Source organism: Micromys minutus, assembly GCF_963924665.1.
Source record: "Micromys minutus genome assembly, chromosome: 7".
NCBI lineage: Eukaryota > Metazoa > Chordata > Mammalia > Rodentia > Muridae > Micromys > Micromys minutus.
The window spans coordinates 14,566,259-14,590,634 of NC_137976.1; the positions used below are offsets into that span (position 1 = coordinate 14,566,259).

Genomic DNA, 24,376 nt, shown 5'->3' on the forward strand with positions numbered 1-24,376 from the left:
AATAAACCTGTTGAGCTTGTGACTTACAATGAATGTTTAGCCAGATAATTACTTTTAATAGATATGCATGTAAATTTTCTCTGTTGTAAACTTTTTATTCAATTTATGATTTGAATTTATGTGTAAACTTGTGGTGAACTTTTACCAGGTGATCATGTATTCTGATAGATGTGTAAATGCTGATGACAAAGAGAGTGAGTGAACTTTTGGGAGGGGGAGTTATTCCATTTATTTACACTTCAAATGTGATCCCTTTTCCCAGGTTTCCCTCTGCAAACCCCTATCCCTTACCCTTCAATCTACTTCTATGAGGGTTCTCCTCCACCTACCCATCCATTTCTTACTCACTTCTCTGGCATTCACCTACACTGAGAGACCAGCATTACCAGGGCCAATGGCCTCTTCTTCCATTGATGTCCAACAAGGCCATCCTCTGTGACATATTCAGATATAACATCGATCTCTCCATGTGTACTCTATGGTTAGTGATTTAGCCCATAGTAGCTCTGGGAGGGAGGGGTCTGGTTAGTTGATGTTGTTGGTTTTCCTGTGGGATTGCAAATCCCTTCAGCTCCTTCAGTCCTTCTTCTAACTCATTCATCAGGGTTCCCATACTCAGTGTAATAGTTACCTGTAAGCATCAAAATCTGTATTTTTCAGGCTCTGGCAGAAAGCTCAGAATAACCATGATAAAACTTACAGACCATATGAAGCTCAAGAAGGAAAACAATGGTGTGGATATTTCGGCTCTTCTTAGCAGGGGGAAAAATACAGGAGGTAGAGGGTGGAAAGGAGAGGGAGGGAAAAATGGAGGAAGGGCCAGGTATGAGAAGAGATGAGGATGATATACAGAGTCAGTACTGAATATATGTGTGTAGCAATGAGGGATGGGAAACTTGGGTTAGCTACCAAAAAGTCCCAGATACAAGAAAAACAAGAGGCTCCCAGGACCTAAAGGAGGTGAGGGAACTTTTTAAAGAGAACTTAAGAAGAACTTTTGACAGAGAAGAACATTTTTAGACAAGAACTTTCTAGAGAAAGTGTATATAAACCTTTCTATAGAGAACTTAGAAATAAAGAATAAAATCACTTTGTGTCCCTTTTTTTTTCCTGTGACTTTAACTTGGAGGCTGGTAGTTCCAAACTTAAAGTTCCTGCAGAGATAGAAGAAAGGTACTTTACTTTAAATCCTGCCCTTAGGTTACAGGTGTTAATCACTTAAACCTGTGTATTTTAACCTTCAAAATTGACAAAGTATTTAGGACTTTTTACATGTTATCAACAAGCATTCAGTGTAATTACAGAGCTAGAATGTCTGAGACCATCAGTCTTTAAAGCCACACCAGAGTGTCTCTCTTCAACCTATTCCAGTCCTGAAGGATCCTGGCATTAAACTCTGAAACTCACAGCTTTTAAATCTCAGTCTTGAGAATTTACAAGCTTCTGTATAAACATTTTTATCAAATCTTTTGTGCAAAGATCTTTTTTTCCCATCTCTGTTGTATGTTATTTGTACATTGCTACCTCATAGTTGATTTTCTTCCAGATGATAAAAACTTGGAAGGCATTCTGGCTAACAACTGACCTATTTATAAGTGAAAAACCATAGAACAGCTTAGTAATATTATAGCTTTACCACTTTTCATACACACACTCTCTGATATCCACTCAGTAATGAAACCAGCCAAAAACATTTGTCAGAGCACTCAGTATTTCAGCAGCTTATGGTGAATTTTACTCCCGTAAATTAAGTCACAAGTTTCTGAATCATAGAAATAAGATTTTTTGACAGAATCTGAATCTATATTTGACACATAAAAGATGTTCAGTAAGTAATTAAAAATTAAATAAATCAAAACTTAAAAACTCAACACAAGGCATATTTGGTTCACAGTTGAAACATACAACATTTTGCACTGTAATCTAGAATTATTTTCACAATAACAACTTTTCATTCTTGGACTCATAACTTCTTTTGTGCAGAAGTTAGCCCCTTGATAAGTGAAGAATTAACTGCATTTCAAATTTTTCCTGAAGCACATTGAGTCTTCTCATCCCTTTGAATTTCTTTACTTGATTTATTCACTGAAAACTATCGAGGGAGTAAAAGTTAATATATCCTTTGGCACATTTTAAGGCTAATTCAATAAATGATTTCATAGACCCAGAACTTCTATATGTTGAGAGGTATGTAGAATCAGATATGGCAATTAGCTGAACTCAGTCCAGGTACCATGGGAATTCTACTTGCTGGGTGAAATACTAAACTAGATGTGTGCTTAATGCCAATTAACCATAACACTGAATGCATATTTTATAACTAACTTTATATAGCCATATACATAAATCTCATAATATTTTATTACATATAAGTCAAGTCCTAAAAATTAGATGCAATAAAGAATAGCCATATATGGCCGATTTTGGTTTTTTGTTTGTTTGTTTGTTTGTTTTAAGCAGACTCTGGATCTATCTCTAATTTTGTTTTTGTTAATGATATAATTGTTAATAGTCAGAAAGTACTTTGAGTATAAGAAAGGGGAATCTCTCTACTTTTAATACAGTCTTTCCCCTATCTGACTTTCTGTGCTTATTAATTAAATGCATGTTAAAACATCAATAAAATGCATGTTTCAGAGGTTGTTATTTCATATAGTAGGTAACTAAGGCTTCATTTTATTAATTTTTTTCACAAATATCTGTAGCATTTTTAAACATTTTATGGTGAGCTACAATTTTACATATAAATATCTTAAATAAATATCTAATATAAAGTTATTTACCAAAGAAAGCACGATTGTTCAAATGGAAAAGCGATGTCGATGAATAAGACTCAAATATTTGAAATTTTGGCCTCTATGGTTTGAAAAGGTACCTCAGGCTGACTTAAGTATGTATGAAAATGATGGTAAGGTTTGGAAGTTTAGAGCCTTTCCCTCATCTTGATTGATTTTTCTTCTCTCTGCTCACAATGATAGGCATTTTACTCTAATACCAAATGCTTCAAATGAATTTTCTTTTTTACAATAAGTGATTTTAATTCATGATAATTTATCACATCAACAATAAATAAGTCATGCAGAAGTTGGTACCTGATTGTTGGTTGTCCCAAAGAAGAGCGTGGCCATGATGGTTTTTAGAGGACTGTGGAAGATTTTGCAACTTTGGAATAAAAAATCATTCAAATGCTTTTCAAAGTTCAAAGGACTGTTCAAGTGGAAGTCTGAGCACAACAGTGCTATGAGCAATGCAGTCTACAGAGACCCTGACTGCGTGGTTATAAATGTAAAGACTATTAACATCCAGGTGAGACATCCTTCCTGTGAAATTTTGACCAATAAATAAATAAATCTGTTTATTTTGGCCTAAGCATATGTCTGATACTAAATTAAAATAATAATCACTAAGGACTATATGAATAAAGAGACAGCTTAATAATTGATAGCACTTGCATCATGTATCCTCTTGTAGAGGACCAAGTTTTGTTGCCATGGTAGCTCACAACCATATGTAACACTGGGTCAAGAAGATTAAAATTACTCATCTCATATCCACAGACATCAGAAATGCATGTGGTGGATATAGATGTGTGCAAGCAAAATATCCACAGGCACAAAAATTAACAAAACCTTTCAAAATTAGTAGAGGAGTAATTTATTTTGCAGAGAAATGTTCAGGATAGTAAAAAAGCAAATCTGTGGAATGGTTATTACTGTAAAGGCCTATGGTGGCCAACAGTAAAATGAATAGACAAAATGAAGCAGGAAATAATATAATATGTGCTGTTCAAAGAGTAAAGAAAATATCATTTGCATTCTTCTACATGCTGAAGTCCAGTTGAAACAGTACCATTTGTTGAAAATACTATCTTTTTTCCCCCACTGGATGATCTTGGCTCCTTTGTCAAAGATTAGGCGACCACAGGTGTGTGGGTTCATTTCTAGGTCTTTTATTCCATTTATCACCATATGCAAAGCTCAATTCCAAGTGGATCAAGGACCTCTACATAAAATTCAATACACTAAAGTGAAATAGAAGAGAAAGTGAGGAACAGCCTCAAACACATAAACACAGGGGAAATTTTCCTGAGAAGAACTTCAATGGCTTATGCTCTAAGATCAAGAATCAACAAATGAGACCTCATGAAATTCCAAAGCTTCTGTATGGCAATAGACACTGTCAAAAAAACAAAATGACAACCAAAAATTTGTGAAAAGATTTTTAGCAATCTTACACCTGATATAGGGCTAGCATCCAATAAATATAAAGAACTCAAGAAATTAGACTCCAGAGAAACAAATAATCATATTTAAAAATGGGGTACAAAGCTAATATAATACTCTCAATTGAGGAATATTGAAAAGCTGAGAAGCACCTAAAGAAATGTTCAACAACACTAGACATGAGAAAAATGCAAGTCTACCCTAAGATTCCACCTCACACTAGTCAGAATGGAAAAGGTTAAAAACTGAGGTGACAACAGATGCTGGCAAGGATGTGGAGAAAGAGGAATACTCCATCATTTTTGGTGGGATTGCAAGCCGGTACAACAACTTTTTAAATCAGTCTGACAGTTTCTCAAAAAATTGGAACTAGTACTACTTGAAGACCCAGCTAAACTATTCCTGGGAATATACCCAAAGATGCTCCAACATCTAACAAGAACACATGCTATACTATAAACTATGTTTATAGTAGCCTTGTTTGCAATAGCCAGAAGCTGTGAAGAACCCAGATGTCCTTAATCAAAGAAATGGATACAGAAATTTTGGGACATTCACACAATGGAATATTACTCAGATATTAAAAACAATGACTTTATTAACTCCTCAGGCAAATTGATAGAACTAGAAAATATAATTCTGAGTGAGGTAACCCAATCACAAAAGAAAACACATTGTATGCACTCACTCATAAGTGGATGTACATTATCCTGAAGCTTTTCATATTTTAATGTTAATTCCACTTCCCCAAGAATGGCTGTCTATTCATATGCTCTCGAGGTGACTTCATCTGAACTTTCCCATTTTTATTAGTAAAATAAAGGGAAGTGAGTGACTGGGCAGTGTTAAGGGAGCTAGAAAGAGAATATCTGTGAGAGGTGAGAGGACGAGAATGGAGGTTGAAACATGAAGGTCCACAAAAACCAGGTTCATCCAGGTGGGCATAATTGGCATTAAACAGCTATGAACATTTAAGAATTTTATAGGTCTAACATCTCATATAGACGTGCAGTTTGTATCTGTGTCCATTTGATGACATCTTGTTGGGCAGAGGGTTTGTGGATTGAGGTTTGAACACATAAACCTGCATGAAAAGCTATTAAGCTCTATAGTTGTGTTTATGTGAGATTTGGGGGTAGAGATACACTCCCAGACAGAGGAAGAAAACAGGTGGTCAAAAACCACCAGAGAAGGGAGTTGTGTGGACAATGTTAGACCAGGTGGCAGCTCGGACCTGGTGACAGAGGTGTGCATGGCTCTGTACTAAAATCAGGCTGGAGAAGTAAGACCTCAGGGGTAATAAAGAGATAAACCTTTTTATTTTTTAATATTTACTGCAACAAGTGGATAAGTGGATATTAGCCCAAAAGCTCTAAATACCCAAGATACAATCCACTGACCAAAGTTGGAACACCAAAGAGTTGATGCTTCAGTCCTTCTTACAAGGGGGAACAAAATATTCACAGGAGGAAACACAGAGACAAAGAATGGAGCAGAGAATGAAGGAAAGACATTCCAGAGACTGCCCCATCCAAGGATCCATACCATATACAGTCACCAAACCTAGATAATATTGTGGATGCCAAGAAGTGCATGCTGACAGATGTCTGATATAGCTATCTCTTGAGAGGCTCTGCCAGAGTTTAAGAAATTCAGAGTTGGATGTTCTCAACCAACCATTGGACTGAGAACAGTGTCTCCAATGGAGGAGTTGGAAAAAGGACCAAATGAGATGATGGGATTTTCAACCCCACAGGAAGAACAAGAAAACCAATCAACTAGACCCCCAGAGCTACCTGTGACCAAACCACAAAGCAAAGAGTAAACATGGAGGGACCCTTGGTTCCAACTGCATATGTAGCAGAGGATGACTTTATGAAGCATCAAAAACAGAGAGACCCTTGGCCCTGTAAAAGCTCAATACCCCAGTGTAAGAAAATGCCAGGGCAGAGAGGTTCGAGAAGGTGGGTGGGTGTGGAAAAACTCTGATGGAAGCAGGGTAGGAGGATGATGTAACAGGGAAATTCTAAATCGGAAATGGACAAGGAATAACATTTGAAATGTAAGCAAAGAAAATATCCAATAATAATAATGAGAAGAAGAAAATTTAGAATCGAAGAGAAAAGAAACAGTAGAATGTTTGATGGTGCATTGGAGATTTCTGCTACAAGGGAGATCACAGCTGTTAGCGAGGTTAAAACTGCTTCACAATGCCTAATGCTCTACATGAGGAGAATGAGAAGATAGCTCAGTGGAATCACTTTACTCAGCTACACTTCCGGCTTAATAAGAAAGCCTGAAGAATTTCCTGCTCCCAGAATTCTTCAACATAAGAAAGATGGTGCTGACATGATCAAAGAGGGCTAGTGTCTATCCCTAATTGGCAAACAAACACAGAGGTATTGCTCAAGTAGCACTGTTTTTGGTGGTATGAAAGATACAGGAATGAAGAACATGGAGAATCTTCCTGCATGGTTTCAGAAAATGTTTAAGGTCAAATAATAGTGGTAGAGGTCCACTGAAAGACTAAGAAGTCATTTCTGGAAAGGAAATATTGATTAGGATTATGATCTTTAGATGTTGTAGATGTCATACCTGTATCCCAAGGATAGATACACAGAAACATCGATCCTAACTAACACAATGGAAAGATGTATGTTGGTGCTGATAACCTTACGCCACCCTGACCATGTAAAGTCATGTTTCAGGCAGCAAAGCATTAGGGGCAGGGCTATGCAATCCCCTTCACATCAGTAATGGAGCATAGACATTTTGTTTTAGCTTCTCTAGGTCTCCATTTTGCTTTGGTTCAGTGTTTCTGGATTGTTTTGGAAATCTTATTCTATGATATCATATGTTAGAAGGAAATGTTTTGTTTATTGATTTTATAAGATGTCACAATTAAAACATTGTCTTGATTTTCAGAAGAGACTTTCAAACCCTGTTGAAAATGCTATGTACTATGTAGACACTTAAAATTTGATTACATTCATTGTGGATTGTGATATCACCTTGACTCTATGGAAGGTCATAGTGTAACGGACCATGAATGAGGATCATGGCACTGTAGGCTCAGGTGCTTGAACACTTGTCCCCAGCTGGAAACACTGTTCAAGGAGGATATTTAGTCTTACAGAAGGAAGTGCACAACTATAGGTGGGATTTATGAGTTTACAGTCATGTGCACATTCTAGTTCCAGATTCATGATGTGATCTTTCATATTGCTATTCATACTTTGCTGCCCGACACTTGCTGATAAGCTTATGGCTGCCATTCCTGGACTCCTATACTCCACAAACCATTCCTTCTAAATAAACACTTCTTCCATTTTATCAAAGCAAAGGACAAACAAATAATACATTTGTACACATAAACAAGATCTTATCTAAGTAACAAATATACCCACACCTGTAACAAGGTCTAACTTTGCAGACCTGTGATATCAGACCTAATATTTCTTATGTAGTCCAGCTTGCCTCCATAAACCCAAAGTGATCTGCCAATGTCTGCTTCCTGAGTGCTGGAATTAATTAATATTAAAATTAATATGGAGCGTGGCAGCATCATAATTACTAGAATTTTCTTTTTGGCAATTTTTTACAATAAAGTTCTTATATTAAAATAAATTTATATTTTGACTTTATATTGTGACTTTTTAAGTAATAAAATCTCAGTGTATGAAATATTTTAAAGTACTAAGAAAAATAGTTATAAAACAAATTTTAACTAAGGTAAGGAAGTAAATTTTTGAAATACCTGTCTTATAATTAATGTACTAAGTTGATCATTTTATGTTATACAAAAATCATGGAAAGAAAAATTAAAATATTAAAAGTTTATGCTAGCTTTTCATAATACCATTCTAATAAAACTGATAATGATTGTTTTAGTTGTAGAAAACCTTAATTCCAGTCCTTGGAAATATCATATTGCCAAGATATTCAGGTTTATTTTTTCTTCTTTTTTGTATTTTTTTCTTTTGTTTTTTCTTTTATAGTCAAAGTTTAATTCCCCTCCCATTCTACTGTTGCACATCCCAGATTTGTTTTCAAATACAAGGCAAATAATATTTATTTTAATGTTTTTGTTTTAATTTGGCAGTACTGATATATAAATTCAGGTCCTTCACACACTCTTGACAAATATTTGATCCTTGGTTTCCGTTTCTTTAAAATAGAGTAAATATTTCATTTTTTCATAATTTCTCTCCCTTCTGTACATGGGTATATTCTTTTATGTATGTAATTATGATTTCATTAAATGTTCTATAATATTCCTAAGGTAATTCTAGACTGTGCAATATCACTTTCAGTCCCACAACTCATTTAAAGGCCCTTGATGGGATAAATTCTAGTGCTACACAACCACACTGAGAAAAACAACTATATGCAAAGGATTTAAAATAGGGATACAGGAGAATGATGTTTACTACTTTAATTACCTTAAACAAAGTTACTAAATCTTCTGCTTCTTTTTATACGTACATTATAATAATTCTAAGAGGTTTGATGCCTAAGCAAAACACTAAACTCCAAACAAGACTTATGATTCAAACTTACTGTTCTTCTCTCCAAGACCTCCTTATTCCCTGGACTGTGGTTTTAAACATATTAATTTCACTTAGTATTACCTATGTAGTATCAACTACTGGATCTTGGTTAGCCCCTTAAGGACTATTGCACTGAAGAAAACTGAATCTGTTACCCCAGCGACCATCAAATGCCAAGAGATGCTGAGCAGGAGACATGAATTTATGAGTCCCTTCCATTTCAAATCTAGGATCTTGAATGCCTCTAGTTTTATATATGTCTTGTGTGTGTAGTTCTGAAAGACTTTGTGAGTTAATGTGCACCATGGTCCTTGATATTGGGTAAACACTATCTTGCTGCAGATATCAATGATGTCTAACTCATGTAACATTTATGGCCCTTGTAAGATTCTCATGCAGTTTATTAGCAACAAAATGCTACTCTTAAGTTTTATTTGTAGTATCTGTTATTCAGAAACATGATTTTACAGGTACTACATCATTAGGAAGTTTAACCAATGAGGAATGGGTTAGCTATCAAAAATTACAAAATCTTGATACATCCTTTTTTGAATTTTCTTTATGTTGAGGAGAACAGTAAAACCTAAAACATGACCTCAGTGGAAATAGAAGTCTAGAAATCTCCTTGAATAATATCCAGAGAAGGAGTCCTTATAAAGAAGTAAGGAAGTAAGCAGAAATGTTATAAACATGAATGTGTCATTCAAAATTATATGTTGAAAAATTTTTCTTCAATGTCCTTTGCAAGCAGAATCTTTGAGAATCAAATACTTTATAGTGGGGGTAATTATGGAGGAAATTTTGTGGTGAGACCATTGCCTTTGTAAAAGACAAAGCCAAAGAAAGGCAGGGAGGGCATAACACTCAGATCAGGTCCATAGTCTAAGTAATGAGCTAAAACATTTTATTATTATCAATCATTTCCCAGTTAGTTTTAATTGGTAACTTGAAGAATGCCAGAGTTGTTTGTGAGGAAAACCCTGAAAGGAAAAGTGCCAAATTGAAATGTTCTGTGTCATGTCTTCTGGATTTTGAGTTCTATTGAAAACCAATAAAGCAAGTTTCAAGGTGTTAAGGTCAAGATAAAATATTAAGTGCCAGATGGAATATTAAAACCTACATAAAATGTTAAATTTTAGATAAAATGTAAGGCCTAGGTAAGAGTATCCTGGCTCACCTACTGTTAAAAGGAAACTTTCCAACATGTTTCTGCTGTTACTGGGAAACTTTCTAATGCCAAGACTGATTAAATGTTCTATTATATTCTGTGCTTTTGGAAAGCAAACATGATAAAAGTTAATTGAACTGTGTTATGACAATAAACATGGACCCAAACCAACTACCCAACATTACTTCCTGTACCCATGATTAAACTTATGTGGTATGAGCTGCCTTTGGGATAACAATAATAGAAGAGAGACACCCAAACCAATATAAGAAACTATTTGAAACATAACTTTTATTTTGTGTAGTGGTTCAGTAAAGTTTAAGTCCCCAAGATTTACTTGAAAATTGGCATCCTACTTGGCAGAAAGAGACATGCATGTGGATAACTGATATCCTGGTTCGCAACTTAAGACATGAATATTAGACAAGAGGAATCCTCTGCCACAGTAGAATCCCACAACCAATTGGAGCAGAATAAATGTACAACAAAGGAATACTCCTAAGGAATTTCCATCTCTACAACCTGACTGGTGCAATAATTTGACACAGATGCTTGTGATTTGGAACTTAAAAGCCCTATCAAACCTTTAAAAAAAATCAGGTACTGACAAAAATACACTCATATAGATGTATGCCTAAATGCTTTAAAAAAATCTGTACATGTATCTCTTTTTTAAACAAACTTGTAAGAAAAACAAACAATTCAAAAAAACAAAAAAACAAAAAAACAAAAAACAAACAAACAAAAAAAATAAACAAAAAGCCCTGTAGGAGCTTAACTTTTGGTCACAGTTCAGTTCCTGAATCTAGACTATGGAATGGGTCAATCATTTATGGAGTGTATGTTGAATAAATATCTCTTTCCAACTGAAACTAAAATTTCTGTGGTTTGTGAGAAAAGCCCAGGATCTCAACACAAGATGAATATAGCGTTCATTGTTGATAGGCATTAAACAAATACTAAGATGTAATTATACCAAAAGTAGCTCCAACATCTAACAAGGACACATGCTCAACAAAATTCATAGTAGCTTTATTTATAATAGTGAGAAACCAAAAAGAATCTAGATGTCCTTCAACAGAGAAATGGATACAAAAATTGTGGTACATTTACATAACGGAGTACTACTCAGCTATTAAATACAGCAAGTTCATGAAATTCTTAGGGAAATGGATGGAACTTGAAGCTATCATCCTGAGTGATGTAACCCAGTCCCAAAAGATCACTCATGGTATGTACTCATTTATAAGCAGATACTACCCCTGCCCAATAAAAGCTTGAAATACCCAAGTAACCATCCAAAGAACTTATGAAGCTCAAAAAGAAGAAAGACCAGAATGTGGATGCCTCAGTCCTTCTTAGAAGGGAGAACAAAACAGGAGAGGAAATACAAGGTCAAATATAGAAGCAGCTATTGAAGATATGGTCACCTGGAGAACTGCCCCATATGCAGCCACCAAACTCAAGCACAATTGCTGATGCCAGGAAGTGTTTACTAGCAGGAACCAGATGTATATCTCCTCATGAGGATGCTTGCAGTTAAACATCAGACTGAACATGGGGACCCCAATGAAAGAGCTAGAGAAAGAGCCAAAATTTTTTGTGACTTCATGGGAAGAAAAACATCAACAAGCCAAGGCACTGAGGTGAAGAGGGTGAATGGGAGAGGGAGCATCTTCATTGAAGCAAGTTGAGGGGGAGAAGGGAGGGGATTGGGGGGAAGGGTCTAACATTTGAGATTTAAATACAGAGGATAACCAATAAAATTTAAAAAAGTAGGAGTAAAGATAAGTCAGAAGTTATTAATAGGGCCTGATTTTATTAACATGTTTGAAATTCTTTAGTTTCTAAAGTTTGACATTTTTAAAAATTCCTTAAAACTGTTCATCACCTGATGTTTTGAAACATATTTTCATAAATTTAGGAGTGAGCTAAATAATACCTGCCAGTAAAAGGGGAAATTAACATAAACTTAAAATAACTTTGAGAATATAAACCATAAAGAATGTGACTTTTCACATTTTCATAGGAAGTAGATGTAACATTAGGGAAAAACAAAACAAACGAACAAAAAAATCAAAAGACCATAAACATTACAGCTAAGCAATCGAAGACTACACCATTCTATTTTTAAATGTTCTTTTTTAGAGGACTTTAAAAAAAGATATATACTTTACCCTTTATTAGTTTTCTATGTGATCACTTCTCAGCATTTTGGCTAAGGTGAAGTGTAGTTTTCTATGTGAAATGAAGGATATGTAAGCTGGCTTGTTATATTCAGGAGAATACATTTGCGTATAATTAACAATAATTTATGTTTCAGTGCTTAATGAATTAGAATGAGTAGAAAAGTTGGGGTCATAAGATAAACAATTTAATCATAGATATTAGCTATATGCTATGACAAAAGAATTTTTTATTTCTAAATATTTACTGAAAGTTTTTAGGTATTAATGTTGAATACATATATTATCTATTTTATCTGATACATGCTATTGATAACTGCATTAGAGTCACTACTATAGTGAGAGAATGTACACTTTTGAGCAAATAATTAATCAATAAAGCAAATATCTATTAATTAAATAAAATATAAAATATGAGAACAATAAAATCAGCCTGATTATTATTTAATATGTAAGAACTACTCACAAAACTCACATGTCATCCAGTAGGAAACAGACATATAATTGGGGAGTGTTGCATTAAAATACATCATGAACCTGATATCTCCCTTGTTTTCTACATTAGAGCTTTAGTTCAACTCTGACTTCAGAGTAAGGTAACACCATTGAAACACAACGAATGAGCAGGCAGAATGCCAAGAATCAGGCTTAAGTTAAAACACAAAGGGATTTGAGGGGAAAGAAAAATCATTTAACACCTTTCATTCAGGGCTATTGTAGTAAATGACACAGGTTTCAAATTTGAACTGGCTTCCCTGATTCTTTCAACTGTCTCTTGGCACTGTTACATTGCAGATGTTTGGTTTAGGTGAAAAGACTTTTGTGGTAACTTCTTGTTAAAATTTTCAATGTCATAATCTTTACTCAGCTCTTGATGCAAAGGTGACTATTAAACAATGTTAGACATGTGTACTGCAAGAGTAGTCAATTAAGACAGTCATTTCCATTGCTTTTCCTGTACTAAAAACTTTATTAGTATAAAACTTTGTTACTTACAACACTGTATTTAATTTTTATTGATTTCATTTATTCATGGTTTATGACTCACTCTGTATTGTGTTTTGTGATCTTTGTTTTAAATTAAAGTGATTACATTGCTAAAGTTGTTATTTCATTATTTGATTTTACAGTCTTTTGCTATAATATTATAGGCACACATATGTATATTTATTACAAATTAGCAACCTTGAATCTTCTGTAGATAAATAAACAACCTTTCAAAATTAGCTAGGTTGTTTTAAGTAATCCAAAACAACTTGAACTTACAGTGTCCAAATGCTATAGACCCTAAACCATGGGTATTGGCTGGGTTTTGTGTGTGTGTGTGTGTGTGTGTGTGTGTGTGTGTGTGTGTGTGTCAACTTGACACATGCTAGAGTCATCACAGATGAAGGAGCCTCCATTGAGAAAAACCTCTGTGAGATCTAGCTGTAAGGCATTTTCTCAACTAGTGATTAGTTGATGCCATACCAGGGATGGTACTCCTGGGTTCTATAACAAAGCAGACTAAACAAGTCATGAGAATTAATACATTGGCTAAATCCACCCTTGACCTCTGCATAAGCTTCTGACCCCAAGTTCCACCCCTGCTTAATTTCATGTCTTGAGTTCCTTCAATGATGGACTATAATCTAGAAGTGTAAAACAAGTAAACACTTTCTTCTTCAAATTGGTTTTTGTTGTTTTGCCTCAGAAATAAAATCCCTAAAAGACAGTATATGAGCTACTGCTAATAGCTACTACTATTATTCTTTGACCTGTATTACAAATACATTACAGGGTGGCTTTATGTATATTTTGATGTCATAATATTAATCCCATCATAGTCTGTTTCCATTGGTTTATTATAATTCAAATCTCTAGACAAAAAAAAAAAAAAAAAACCTAAAAAGAAAAAAAACAAAAAACCAAAGACAATTGTCTATCCCCACTCTCCAAAGAAAACTATATGATGACTCCGTAAACAATAAAGGAAAATCACAGAGATCTTAAAGAAAACAAAACCAAAACCAAACAAAACAAAACTTCAGTTCTTTATCTTGTGTTCGTGCCTTCCTTTCTTCCTTTTCCCTGGTATATAACAAGCCAAGCCAAAGGATATCTGAGGTAACAAGTTCAGAATGTTAGAGATGCTTGGAAAAGACTCAGGCCTTGTGGGAAGCAATGAGGGCAAACCTTTGCAGATTTCAGAAATGGCAATGGTAAATATCTGTGTAAAATATCACAGAAATATCAAACAAACTTGGACATTTGCTTACACTTGGTAAACATAAACCAACACAGCAAATATATAAATGAATGCCAAATACAGCAACAAAAAACCTTTTGGTAATTATTAGCTTTAAAAATACTCATGTTTTTATGAAATACTCAAGAGTTTAGAGATACAATATTCACAGTATCCATGAAACAATTTAATATATGGTTACATTTAATGAACCAGAAGAATATAGCCAGTCTGAAAGAGAAAAGAAAATTAACAGATGTGAACCTTAAAATTGCCCAGATGTTTAATTCTTTGCTATTTGTTTAGAGTTGATATTTTGGACAAGCATTATGTGTGCTGTAGATGGTAAAAAAATAATTATATAAATGTCTCAGAATAAATTCAAAGGGAAATATTAATTTTTAACATAGAGAAAGATGAAACTTTTAAAACAAAATAAAATAATATCTGAAACTTAGTCACAGCATTGCCTTAATAGCATAGGACCAGTTACTGGCTTGAGTCAGTTAAATTAATATCAAACCTGTCAGTTTCTTTATCAGTAACTTATAGTTATCAGAGATCTTGGTACCTCTAGAAGTTTCATTGTACAAGATTGTTTCAGCTATCTTGCCTTGATGTTTGTTTGTTTGTCAAGGTCTGTAAGCAATCCACTCACAAAACCTTCAACCCAAAATGTCTCCTGCCTACAATATGTATTGTTGTGGCTTGGTTCTAATGCTATTTGTGTTCATTAACCTCCCCAAATTACAAGGGAACCTACATGTCTGCCTGTGAGATACTGAGGACCCCTACTCCTAGTTGTCTCTAATTGGTAAATAGAGTTGCTAGTAGCCAATGGTTGGGCAGAGAGACAGAGATGAGACTTTAGATTTTCCTGGGCAAGAAAACTACAGGAAAGGGATTTGGAACAGTCATTTCTGGGGATGAAGATGACACCATCCTGAGAAGTGGAGAACAGAGAGACAAAGGGACTGCTGATATGTAAATGTCACGGATCCTGGCACCAGGGGCCCTTCCCTTGTTTGGATCTGGAGTACGAAAGATGGTTATAGATTTTAGTACATAATATTTCAGAAGAATCAGAGGGGAGGTGTTAACAAACTGAAGATTTGGAAGTAGCCCAGCCTTTGAGCTGTTTAGGGCATAATAAAATTAAGGCTGTCTGTCTGTTTGTCTGTCTCTCTCTCTCTGCCTCTGTCTCTCTCTGTCTCTCCCTGTCTGTCTCTTTGTCTCTGTCACTGTCTCTTTCTGTGTCTATGTCTGTTTCTCTCTGTGTTTCTCTGTCTGTGTCTCTGTCTGTCTCTCTCTCTCTCTCTCTCTCTCTCTCTCTCTCTCTCTCTCTCTCTCTCTGTGTGTGTGTGTGTGTGTGTGTGTGTGTGTGTGTGTGTGTGAGTGTGTGTGTGTGTTTCATTTGATAATCCAGAGTAGGATTTGGACATGCAGCAAGGAATGAATGCTGTCACAGCTGGAGAACAGAATAAATGAATAACTACTGCTTCTCTATTTTGTCTAGGTAGCATCTCGTTTCCCTGGTATCTGGGATATCCTACTGGCTAACCCCAGTTCCTCATCCCCCAGTGCTACATATTTCTATTCAATTTTGTGACCTTCTGTACTTCTCTCATGTCTCTTCAAACACCTGATCTTTCACCCCTCCCCCATTCTCTCTTTAGCCAAAATATACAACAAAAGGGAAAGAAAACCTGCTAAAACCACCACCTTCATTAGATGAGCAAGGCCCCTAGTTAAAGGATGGGACTACTCACTCACCTAAAATTTTTTAACCCAGAAATGTTCCTATCCAAAGGAAAGAAGGACAAAAAAAATTGGAACAGAGACTGAAGGAAAGGGCATTCAGATACCAACCCAATTAAGGATCCACCCCAGACATCCAACTCCAATGCTACTTCTGATGCCAAGAAGCACTTGCTGACAGAAGCCTTGAATGTATGTTCTTTGAGAGTTTGTATAAGCACCTGACCAAAACAGATGCACATACTCATAGCCAACCATCAGACTGAGCTGGAGAACCCCAATGGAAGAGCTAGAGGAAGAACTGAAGGAGATTAAAGAGATTAGAAACCCATTTGAAGAATAACTAACTGGACCACTCAGAGCTCCCAGAGTATAAATTAACAACCAATGACTATACATGGATGGAGCCATGGCTCCAGCTTCATATATAGCAAAGGGTGGCCTTATCTGATATCAACAGGAGGTAAGGCCTTTGGTCCTGTGAATGTTTATGCCCCAGAATAGGGCATCAGAGAACATCATAGGGGGATACTAGAAAGGTGAAAAATACCAGAAATGGGTATAGGAGCACCCTCATAGAAGCAAAAGGAGGGGACAGAGGAAATATTTGATCAGGGATTGTGGAGACATAACTGGAAAGAGTGATATCAATTTAAAATGTAAACAAATAAAATGATTAATAAAAGAAAAAAAAAAAAACTACTGCTTCAATGTACAGAGATAAAGATGAAACGAAGACAGAGGAAATGGTCAACTAATGACTGGCCCAAATTGAGAGCTGTCCAAGGGGCAAGAATCAATCTCTGACATTATTAATGATACTGTTACTGTTACATATAATGATAATCTGCTACTCCAAGAGCATGAACCACTAACAAAAAGTTAACACGGGACTGACCTAGGAAGTCCTCAAGTATATAATACATGAGCAGTTCGGTTTTCATGTGGGTACCCCAAGAACTGGAGCAGGGAACTTTCCCTGAATTGGCTAGTTGTCTGTGGATCCTTTTCCCCAGACTTGACTGCCTTGTCTTGCCTCAGTGGGAGAGGATTTGTTTAATTCCCACAGTGATTTGATGTACCAGAGTGAGGTGAATTCCAAGGGAAACTCACAGGAGAAGGGGAAGAAAGGAGAGGATCTGGGGAGGAGGGCTGGGAGAAAATGGTGCTAATATCAGGATGGAAAGTGAATAAACAATAAAATTAAGGAAAGAAATGCTCATAAAAGAACCTTACAGAACACCAAATAGATTAGACCAAAAAGAAGTCCCTTCTGTCAAAAAAATAATCAAAGCAATAAATACACAAAACAAAGAAATGATATTAAAAGTGGTAAGGAAAAAAAGGCCAAAAAATATATAAAGACAGACTTATCAGAATTATACCAGACTTATCAACAAAGATACTAAAACCCAGAAAACCTTGGACAAATGTCATGCAGACCCTAAGAGAACACAAATAACAGTCCAGTCTACTATACTGAGGAAAAGTCTCAATCACCATAGATGAAGAACCTAAGATATTCCATGACAAAATCAAATTTAAACAATATCTTTTCACTAATCCAGCTCTACAAAGGATAATAGAAGAAAAACTCCAACACAAACAGAGATACTATACCCTTGAAAAACCAAGACATTAATCATCTCACAACAAACCCAAAAGGAGAGAAGAATAAAACATAATATTTCCACTAACAACAAAAATAACAGGAACAAAATAGAATTGATTTTTCATAACTCTCAACATCAATGGACTCAAATCTCCAGTAAAAAAAAAAAAAAAAAAAAAAAAAAAAAAACATAGGCTAATAGACTGTATACATAAACAGGACCCAGCATTTTGTTGCATACAGGAAAGTCACATCAAAGGCAGACTCTATATCAGACTAAAAGGCTGGAAATTGTTTTTCAAAGAAAGTGGTCAAAAGAATCAAAGTGAAGTAACCATTCTGATATTGAATAAAATTGACTTTCAACCCAAATTTATCAAAAGAGATGGGGAAGGACACTTAATACTCATCAAAGGAAAAATCCACCAAGGTGAACTCTAAATACTGAACATCTATGCTCCAAATGCAAGGGTACTCACATTTGTAAAATAAATGTTACTAAAGCTCAAAAGACATATTGATCGTTTTACAGTAAAAGTAGGAGATTTCAACATTCCAATCTAATCAATAGACAGATTATGAAAACAGAAACTAAACAAAGACACAGTAAAACCAACCAAAGTTATGGAAAAAATTGAATTTAACAGATATCTACTGAACATTTTACCCTAAAACAAAAGAACATATCCTTTTTTTCTCAGCACCCCTTCTCCAAAACTGACCTTATAATTGGACATAAAACAAACCTCAACAAATCCAAGAAAATTGGAATAATCCCATGTATTCTATCATATTACCACAGACTAAGGCCTTCATTAAAAACAAACAAAAAACAAAAAGCAAATCAAAAAAAAAAAAAAAAAAAAAAAAACAAAGAAAAAAAAAAAAAACACAGAAAGCCCACATACTTAGGGAAAGTAAATAACTCCTTTTTCAGTGATAATGTTTTCAGGAAAGAAATAAAGAAATTAAAGACTTACTGGAAATTAACAAAAAGGAGGGCATGGCATACTTATGGAACACAATGAAAGCAGTGCAAAGAGGAAAAAATGTAGCAGTGAGTGACTACATAAATAAATGGGAGAGATCCAATACTAGAAACTCAACTGCACATCTGACAGTTCTAGAATAAAAAGAAGCAAATACATATAAATGGGGTATAAAATATCGCCTTAAATGAGGAAACCCAGACTCCAAAGAACACACATGGTATGTTTTCATTGATAAGTGGAAAGCTCAGAATACCCATGATGCAACTGACAGAACATATGAAGCTTAACAAGAAAGAAGGCCAAAGTGTAGATATTTCAAATCCACTTAGAAAAGGGAACAAACTAAACACAGGAAACGGGGGAGGGTCTGACCTGTGTGGAAAAAGGGATGGAAGTAGAAAAGGGTGGGTTCACAGGACCACGTATGGGAAGAGACATGAGAGAAGTCCAGAAGGCCAGGAAAATTAATAGAAATAAATAGCAGGGGGAATTGGAAAACCTGGGGAACCACTAGAAAGTCTGAGACACCAGGGATGTGAGAAGCTTCCAATTCCCACTGGAGATGACATTAGCAGAAATACCCGACAGCTGGGAGATAGGAACTGAAGAGACCACCTCTAGCAGAAAGAATAACCCCAGTGGAGGTATTGGGCCACTGTCTAAGGAAAATGCAGGGACAAAATATGGAGCAGAGACTGAAGGAAAGAAAGGCCATCTAGAAACTGTCCCACAGTCCAATCCATTTTTTTTTTTGTTTGTTTTTTTTTTGTTTGTTTCGTTTTTAGCCTTCTGAAGCACATTGTTCATACTTTGTTCTGTAAGAATAACTCCATTTCATGGTGAGAACATTGGCGCAGAAGTAGATGAAGCATTTGGATAATGGTGCCCATGGGGTAATAGCTAAGAGCTATTTGCTTCCAAATTTTGGGCTTACCTACTGTGACTTAGCGCGGGAAGAGTTGTCATCAGAGTACCAGAGACGCTGGCATGCTTTGTTTATATAGTGTTGTGTTGGCAGAGAAGGGAAGGTCAAGTGCAGGAAGGAGGCTGTGGTAAGCCTACAGGAAAGACTAAGGCATGTAAGGAGAGAGGCGGTCAACACTGTTGGGGCTGATGAATCCTGGGACCTCTGACTTCTCATGGTCTTTCTGAGGAACCTCCTCTAGTCACTTTATCCACGTTCATTCTGCAGCATCATTTCTTTTTCTCTTTAACTAAGCCATGGGCTTTGCCTAGTGAGTGACCTGCTAGCTGGTTTTCTTTGGAGTCCTCTCTTGCCTTCTTCCCCCGAACAGCTCAGCCCTTCATAGTGAGGTCATGTTTTCTGTCAGAGGAGCTGCTAGCAAACAAATGACTGTCTTGTTTCAGTGCCCAGTAACTATCAAGGATGTGTCCTTATGTTTTTCTCAGGGGGAATGGCAGAGCCTGGACCCCTCTCAGACAAACTTTTACCAATATGTCATGCTGGAAAACTATAGGATCATCATATCTGAGTAAGCAGGATCTCCTGTACCATGGAAGGATGGAGCTGCCTGCTTCTGGATATTTCCTTTCCTTTGCAAGGACCCTAGGCAACAAAGACAGATGTTGGTCTAAGCCCCCAAAGTGTTGAAGTGAGGAATCTCGGTAAACAGTGCTAAATTTTGAAATAAAGACGTGAGGCTCATTTTTGTTGGATATTTGAGGCTCCTTACACAGCTGAGAAAGGGCCAACTGGAGCTCGGTCCTGGAAACTGGACCATCACCCTGGGGAAGGTGAGGGTGCTACAGGTTAGACTGAGAAGTGAAAAGGTAAAGTTATAAGCAGAAAGAGCATGGCTAGAGGGTTTGAAGGAAGAGAGCTGGTTTGTTGGGAAAGAACATGGAAAGAATGGGTCATTTTGTAGGAAAAGGAAGAGGGACTTAGACGTGACTGGGGTCTTGTGTCTGGCTGTTCTTGTCATTTCATTCCAGTGACAAGTCTAGAAAGTGGTATGTCACTCAATACAGAATTGTTGATCTAATCTGGTGTGTATGTATGTGTGTGTGTGTGTGTGTGTGTGTGTGTGTGTGTGTGTGCATGTGTTTTCTTTTCTCCTAGATAGGGTTTCCCATCCCCAAACTGCACATGCCTTCTCAGCTAAGGATGATAAGAAGAACAAAGGGTCACTGAACCCCAGGACATAGAAGGGAGGGACATCCTGAAGGTCACATATACAGGTGAGTAGGTAGAAATACTCATGAGGGTGTCACCTTTACATGTGTCTAATCAAAATGTCAAGTTTTTTTTTTTTTTTTTTTTTTTTGTTTTGTTTTGTTTTTTTGGTTTGGTTGTTTTTTTGTTTCTGTTCTGTTTTTTGTTTTGTCTTTACAAAAGCAAGGCTGGGTGTAGAAGGTGTGGAAGTCAGGCTGTGAGGGGTTGACCTGTAGCCCACACCTGTGAGTCCTTGTATCTAAGTTATTATGGCTAAATATGTTAACTACAAGAGCTGTAGACAAATGTCAAAGCACATAATAAGCACTCGGTAAGAGTTGATGTAGGTGGTCAGCATCCGAGTCATTGTAGAATGGTGTTCTAAATCTATCCAATGAGGCTGATAGCTACCAGGGATGGCTGAAGGTCATTTCTTCACTGTTATTCCATGGGGAAGTGTGAAGATGGTACCTTAGCAGTTGAGGATAATGAGATTCCTTACAGTGGTGCTCCTCCTGGTTCTGCAAAGGACTTCATGAAGAAGTCTCTTGCCTTGAAGGTTAGCACCTGCACCAGGATTTAGACAAATATTGTCATACCTGTCGCTTCATGAGTTTTCATTGGTTTTCTTCTTTGTAATTGTGTTAATAGACATCTTACAACTTCAGATTGTTGATACCAAGATCTGCTTGCAGAAAGGAGTTGGTATGTCAGTCCTCTGAAAGGCTTTGCCAGCATCTGACTAAGAGGGATACAGATACTCACTGCCAGCCATTGGACTGAGCCAGGGGCTCTCAATGGAAGGGTTCTGTGAAAGGGTAAAGGAATTGAAGGCTTTGCATTTGCATAGGAGGAACAAGAGTATAAACTTACCAGACCTCTCAGAGCTTCCAGAGACTAAGCCATCAACCAAAGAGTATACATAGACCAGTCCATGACACCTGCTATATATGAAGCAGTGGACTGCCTCGTCTGGCATCAATTGGATGGGAGACACATGGTCCTATGGAGGCTTGATGTCCCAGAGAATGGGATAGTAAAGGGGAGTGGTAGGAGTGGATGTTGAATGGGGCAGCACTCTATTAGAGGCAAAGGGGAGGGGAATGGGATGGGGTATTCATGGAGAAGAGTGTGGGAAGGGCTTTAATAATTGAAATGTAAACAAATAAATGACTAATAAGTAAAAGAAATCATATGTAGAAAATTACTTCTAATATCATGTTATGAATTAAGGTTGGTGCTCAATTTGTAATAGTCTTTAATCAAGGTTCAAGAATTCTGCACAGTCATGAATGCACCCAATCATGAAAATCTCAGACAACTTATTGTATCATGCACTCTTTTAACAATAGTCATTTATAGACAATAAATACTTTTTTGGTACAGTAAAAGACTGATATGTCACTGATTTCTATTTATAATACTTATGGAATTAATTAAAAAAATATTAGGAATTACTGAAAATACATCTGTATATTTAAGACCCTGCCCTTTAAACACACCCATGGGGCAGGGGGAAAAAGGAGTCTGAGGAGTTAGCAAATCTAGAATGGCTCAGTTGATCTAGTATGTTAAGTTATATATTTCAAAGGATAATCATGCACAGTGACTTTGCTAGATAACTGTAGGAATTGGCTGAATTGTTACCTTCTGTTTGAGGCTATGCACTGAATAAGAAAAAAATGAAATCCCTGTTCACTTTAATTATTTATACAATTTATATTTTCTCAATCCACTTCAGTGATTGCAGTTTCAAAACATGCTGATTATGACTTACATTCGATGTCAAGATGCATGCTTCTCTGGTGCCCGCCAATCCTGCTTGAGGCCTCACAGTCATATCTCCCGGAATCTGACAACTTCACGTCTCTGATGTGCAGTGATGAGCGGCCATGTTGCTCTTTAACTTCGATGCGACCATCTGGGCTCTGTACAGAATCATTCAGAAAAGAAAACAAAGGGGCGATTTCTGGTGATGATGAAAACTGGTCCCCAGATTCATCATGATTATTATATAAGCACATCAATGAAAATACTTTTGTAACGCACTTAGAAATTTGAAGAGTACGGTTTCTGTACATGCTGTCTCATGGTATCCTACACCTCATTTATCACAGTCACTTGCTAGGTTGGCCTTGACACACAGGGAGCCCATTCACACATACTTAACAACTGCCTTTTTTATTATTTTGCTACTCTTTTTTATAACTCTTACCCCTTTTATTGAAAATAGATTGTTTTTTTCATACAATATATATTGATACAGTTTCTTCTCCTTCTATTCTGCCCAGTTTCTCCCCACTTCCCCTCTTTTCTCAGTAGAAAAGAACAAGCACTAGGCAGTGGTGACCCATACCTGTAGTCCAAAGACTCAGGAGGTATAGGAAGGTGGGTCTTATTTGCGACCAGCCTGACCTACACAGTGGGTTCCTGGGAAGCAAGATATGCACAAAGAAAACCTGACTTGAACAACAAAATAGAACAGAAAAAGAAAGAAAGAAACAAAGAAAGAAAGAAAGAAAGAAAGAAAGAAAGAAAGAAAGGAAGGAAGGAAGGAAGGAAGGAAGGAAGGAAGGAAGGAAGAAAAAAAGGAAGGAAGGAAGGAAAGAAGGAAGGAAGGAAGGAAAGAAGAAAGGTAAGAGAGAGGAAAATAGAAAATGAGTTTCTAAGAGGTAACAATAAAATATAAGAAAATAAAATATTGCCTAAAGATTAATTATCAACAGAAGGAAAATAGCCCAAGAGAACACATGAGTGAGACACCAACTCATTTGCACACACAGGAGTCCCTCAAAGGAACGAAACTGAAAACTATAATACACTTGAAGAGGACCAGGTGCAGATCAAGACAATGTAGTCCTATGCTTGCTTTTTGTTCTCTTTGTAGACGATTTATAATGTGAATAAATTTAAAATAAATATCTATTATGTATTTGTGAAAATTGATCATAATAATTTCAGGATCACAAAAATTCAATTGATATTAAGGCTTTTACACTAACATGAAACTGATGATGGGGAAGAGTAAGATACATTTTAGTTTTTTTTTTTTTAATTTTTCAATGTGTCATCCCATAATCATATACTGAAAATTTACTTAAAATTCACCTTGTACCAGACAAAGTAATCTTCTTAAACAACTTTGATAATGAATTCTAGACTCAAAATATATTTTCTTACTCATGCATAAAAGTGAACTATAGTTTATGAAAATGAGACAATCTCTCACCAAACTAAATAAACAGAAGAAAAGAAAGAACATCAAAAACGAGAATTCATGAAATTAAAAAAAAAAGATTGAGAAAAATCTAAAAGTGAAATCACACATTTCTATACAGGGTAAATAAATAACTCATCAAAAATTGAACAGGAACCTCTTGACTGGTCAAATGCAAGTAACATGTATCTCTTAGTTTTCATGGTGCCCACAATTGCTTGTTGCAGGCTACTGTTTTTTTTTTTTTTTTGGCTTTAGGTGTTTTAAAAA

At 36.1% G+C, this 24,376-nt stretch overlaps 1 protein-coding gene across 1 annotated transcript in view; it reads right to left on the reverse strand.

Annotated features, from left to right (window-relative positions):
- The window catches only part of NCAM2 (neural cell adhesion molecule 2), a gene marked incomplete at both ends in the record, with an annotated part of 450,721 nt that overhangs the window by 125,377 nt on the left and 300,968 nt on the right, over positions 1 to 24,376 (reverse strand). Inside the window, 1 exon segment of the mRNA XM_080918990.1 lies at positions 22,667 to 22,817. Coding sequence (XP_080775116.1) covers positions 22,667 to 22,817 — 151 coding nt within the window.